The sequence below is a fragment of the Arachis ipaensis genome, chromosome B7 (genome assembly GCF_059453495.1).
Source record: "Arachis ipaensis isolate K30076 ecotype BB chromosome B7, ASM5945349v1, whole genome shotgun sequence".
Lineage (NCBI taxonomy): Eukaryota > Viridiplantae > Streptophyta > Magnoliopsida > Fabales > Fabaceae > Arachis > Arachis ipaensis.
Window position 1 is genome coordinate 69363257 of NC_142442.1, and position 3693 is coordinate 69366949.

General features: G+C 33.1%; 1 protein-coding gene across 1 annotated transcript; it reads right to left on the reverse strand.

Annotated features, from left to right (window-relative positions):
• Positions 1–1062: 1062 nt before the first annotated feature.
• LOC107607288 (pyruvate kinase 1, cytosolic-like) lies at positions 1063–2787 on the reverse strand. Its single transcript, XM_021107837.1, has 6 exons — positions 2782–2787; positions 2554–2634; positions 2184–2273; positions 1743–1887; positions 1471–1559; positions 1063–1098 (listed from the first exon to the last, which is right to left on the reverse strand). Exons 1-6 carry the CDS (start codon positions 2785–2787, stop codon positions 1063–1065), a joined length of 447 nt encoding a protein of 148 aa, XP_020963496.1.
• Positions 2788–3693: the final 906 nt, after the last annotated feature.

The following is a 3693-nucleotide window of genomic DNA, read 5'->3' on the forward strand; positions in this document are numbered from 1 at the left end:
TTAAAAAAAAAAATCCTTTTTTTGACTTTTCCTTTATCACTACACAATATAAATTTTTAGTCCTTTTTTATTACCAAACCAGTATGCAATTTTTATTACAAGACAAATCAAATAGTAATTACTGACATATATAATTATTGCTATAATTGTTTTATACATTAATACTCAAATACAAAATAAATCTCAGGTTCAAAACTCTAATTTCTCAACAAGCTTTTCAACTTGAGCAAAAAATACAATGCTATCTAATACTTCAATATCCATCATTCGGTGTATAGCCTTCCAGCAATTCTTAAATATCTTCAAGCATTCTTCGTCAGTTACTCTAGAGAAAATTCACAAAACATAGGCCAGTTAATGACCTCACTTGAGTCCTCATTTTCTGGACCAAAACTCAAATAAACATCCATCATAAATCAGAACTTCTTGTCACACAACCAGAACAACACAATCCACTATGCTTATGGTATGATTTTACCCACCGGCATCTGGAGTTTCAGGAACAGATGCCTTAACTTGTGAATTCATACAACATGGAAAGAATTTGGAGAACTGAATCCCCATTCTGATATGCACAAGTCAAACTTGAATTAACAAAAGCTTCTTCCACTTTTAATAATGCGCCTTTTCCAAATGTGTCAAAAAATGGCAAGTCCCTTCACTCCACCAGAAGTCTAACAAAACCTTATTCGCTGCTTCGAGATACTTCAATCATGGTCTTTAACTTGGTTTTCCTAATCTCATGGCCATCTGGTATTGCAGGATAGCACACTCTCTGCATATATCAGCAATTCAATTTGACTAAACACTCAATATACATTGAACAATTCCAAAACCCTCGCCCATCAAAGAAAGAAAAAGTTAACCAAAACTCGGAACACACACATGGCAAAACTGAAACAAAGTTCACAAAAAATAAAATAAAATAAACGGAGGTTTTGGAGTAAAAAAAATTCACCTGATCTGCCAAGGAATTCTTCAGCAACTGAGCCTTTTGAAGACTCATATTATCAGTAGCAGCAGCAACATAGAATCTGGGATTGAACTTATCTTTCTGTAATACTACCAATAGAGGTCTTGATTGAAAACCTTCTCAGCCTATAAGGACATGAAATAAAAGGCAGAAACATCAGCCAACAGTAACACTTTCTGTGACAATTAAAACGGGAGAACATTTCATATGATTCAGAGGATTTCAATCAAGCAATTGGCAAAAGTACTGCAGATCTAATGCTATACAAGATAAATCACCATAAGACAGTAAGAGAAAATAATAAAAATGAATCTATGTTCTGACTTCTGTTAATATTATAATGTGCTAAGGTTGAAGATGAATCTAAACGAATAAACTAATCTTCTAATTGTTCTCATTTTTCTTGTTAATATCATGGAAATCTACTTGCATGAACTCAGGTCAGTCATACCATAGTGTATTATTGATTATTCCACTGAGATATGAAATGAAATTACCTCTGAACAAATTCTGCCAAAAGTGGAAATAGTCTCAATAGGGTACAACCCACGCAAGGTCTCAGCACCTAGAAGTATTGCATCACTGCCTGTATGTTTGTTTAAAAATTCAACAAACATGAACCCAATAAGTAGTTATAACTGAAGATAGAAACCAAAAATCATTCAGAAGAATACAGTTACAGCTTCAAGCGCACGAAAAATAGGATCAGTAAATTCAAAAAAAAAATGGCTTAATCATTACATGTGGCATCATACAGCTGGTAACTTACCATCCAAAACAGCATTGGCCACATCAGTGGCTTCAGCACGAGTGGGTCTTAAGTTGTCAGTCATACTATCCACAACAAGTGTAAGTACAGTAGGTTTTCCAGCCATATTACACTTGTATAGGGCAGATTTTCGAAATAAGAACACCTACAAAAGCAAATAAAAATTAATTAATATTGACTTTCCATTCACAAAGCAAATATAATTATACATTTACAATAAGAAGCATGGCAGAGGCAACAATCATAAATGTGGTTCAGTTCAAAGAAAATTTGTAACATTAAATGCACTATTTTAAACCTTTTTTAAACATATAGAAGCATCCATTTGTTTTAATTTATTCAAATATCAAATGCATTATCCACATGACCACAAACATAGCTATTTATACCCACAACACGAGTCATTCAAACAACAAAATGAATTTCAAAGGCAAAACTAACCTTCTCTGGTGGAAGATAAATGCCCAAATTACCACGAGATAGGATAATACCATCAGCTTCTCGTAGAATCTCATCAAAATGGCTCAGGCCCTAATTTCAACACAGACATAAGATTGAATCAGCATAGTCAATAAAAGTATATCTTAAAAGAGAAAAGTTAACACTATGAAGACATCAAAATCACCTCAACATTTCAATCTTAGCAAAAAAATTTGGGTCTGGCTGAGATCACCCAATTTGGAAAGGAATTCACGGGCCTGTATTACAACATAAAAAAGTATGTTAATAGCAAAGCTGAGCAATAGAAAGATTATCAATTATGAATTTGAAATCACTGAACTGAAGAAAAGGGCATTAGACTCGAAATAACCTGGCGTACATCTTCAGCATGACGAGTATATGAAAGTGACAGAAAATCAATTTTGTTTTTGACTCCCCAGGTGCTAATAACCTGAAATAAAAAAATGATTAAAAAATTAAATAAAACAGCCCCTAAACTCTAAGGAAATATATTTTTTAGGCCAGGAGCCAGAGACAAACATGATGTGTGCAATGATACATGAATCATTCAAAAAGGCGACTCAAATGCAGAAATTACCTCCATTGTACAATTCTGGGATCGAAACCTGAGTGATCAAAAATAAAATAAAATAAAATAAGAACAGAGAGCACTAAACCAAAATTGACATGAGAACACCAAACAACAAATTAAAATCAAATAATTAAAAAACTGCAACCACAAAAGTTAAGAGAAAAAATTCAAATTCAACAAAAATCAAGAATCAAGAACAGAACAGAAACTGGCAGTGAAAAATAGATGCAGACAAAATATAAGAACAAAAATCAAGAACAGAAATGAGCAATGAAAAATAGATGCAGGGAAAAATCAAGAATAAAAAATAAGTACAAAACAGGAAAAAAATAGGAGCAGTAAAAAATCATAATGAAAATCAAGAATCAAGAATAGCAACCAAAAAAATACTAGAGAACTGCAAAAAATAAAGTGCTTACAGTCTTTAGATAACAAAGATGCTAATATGTTTTCTACAAAGATGCTATTTGTGCAGCTAAAATTTCTTAATTACTAAGATCCAGTTATTCTAATTTCACATGCAATCAACTTACTAAGTTTCTAAAAGCTAGAAATAATAAAACCAACCCGAAATATGGTTAAAGCATTTCATCAAACATGTTGAGTGCAGTAAACTTGAAACGAAATAAGAGAATTCAAAGCTTAGTATCAATGTGATAGAGAAGAGAACATAACTGTTGTATACTTTAATTCAGTCTATGAAAAATCCAAACCACTGCCAAATCAAATACTTACTTATTGTAATAGAAATAAGATGTTGCAGAGTTTCAAGCAGAGTATTGGTGTTGTGCGAGTGTATTGTCTGGTGGTGGGTTTAGGGAACTCACGGCAGCGACAAAAGAGAGCAGTTCGACGGCTAGGTGGAGCGCACGGGTTGGTCGCAGAGTTTGAAGCAGGGAAACGTAGCTTCCAGACAAA

Excerpts from the sequence above, each read along its gene's own strand:
- LOC107607288 (XM_021107837.1), bottom strand. Across the intron at positions 2,274-2,553 it reads ATGCTGAAGATGTACGCCAG|GGCCTGAGCCATTTTGATGA; the intron begins GTTATTTCGAGT and ends TGTTGAAATTAG. Across the intron at positions 1,560-1,742 it reads GGCCAATGCTGTTTTGGATG|GCAGTGATGCAATACTTCTA; the intron begins GTAAGTTACCAG and ends ACAAACATACAG.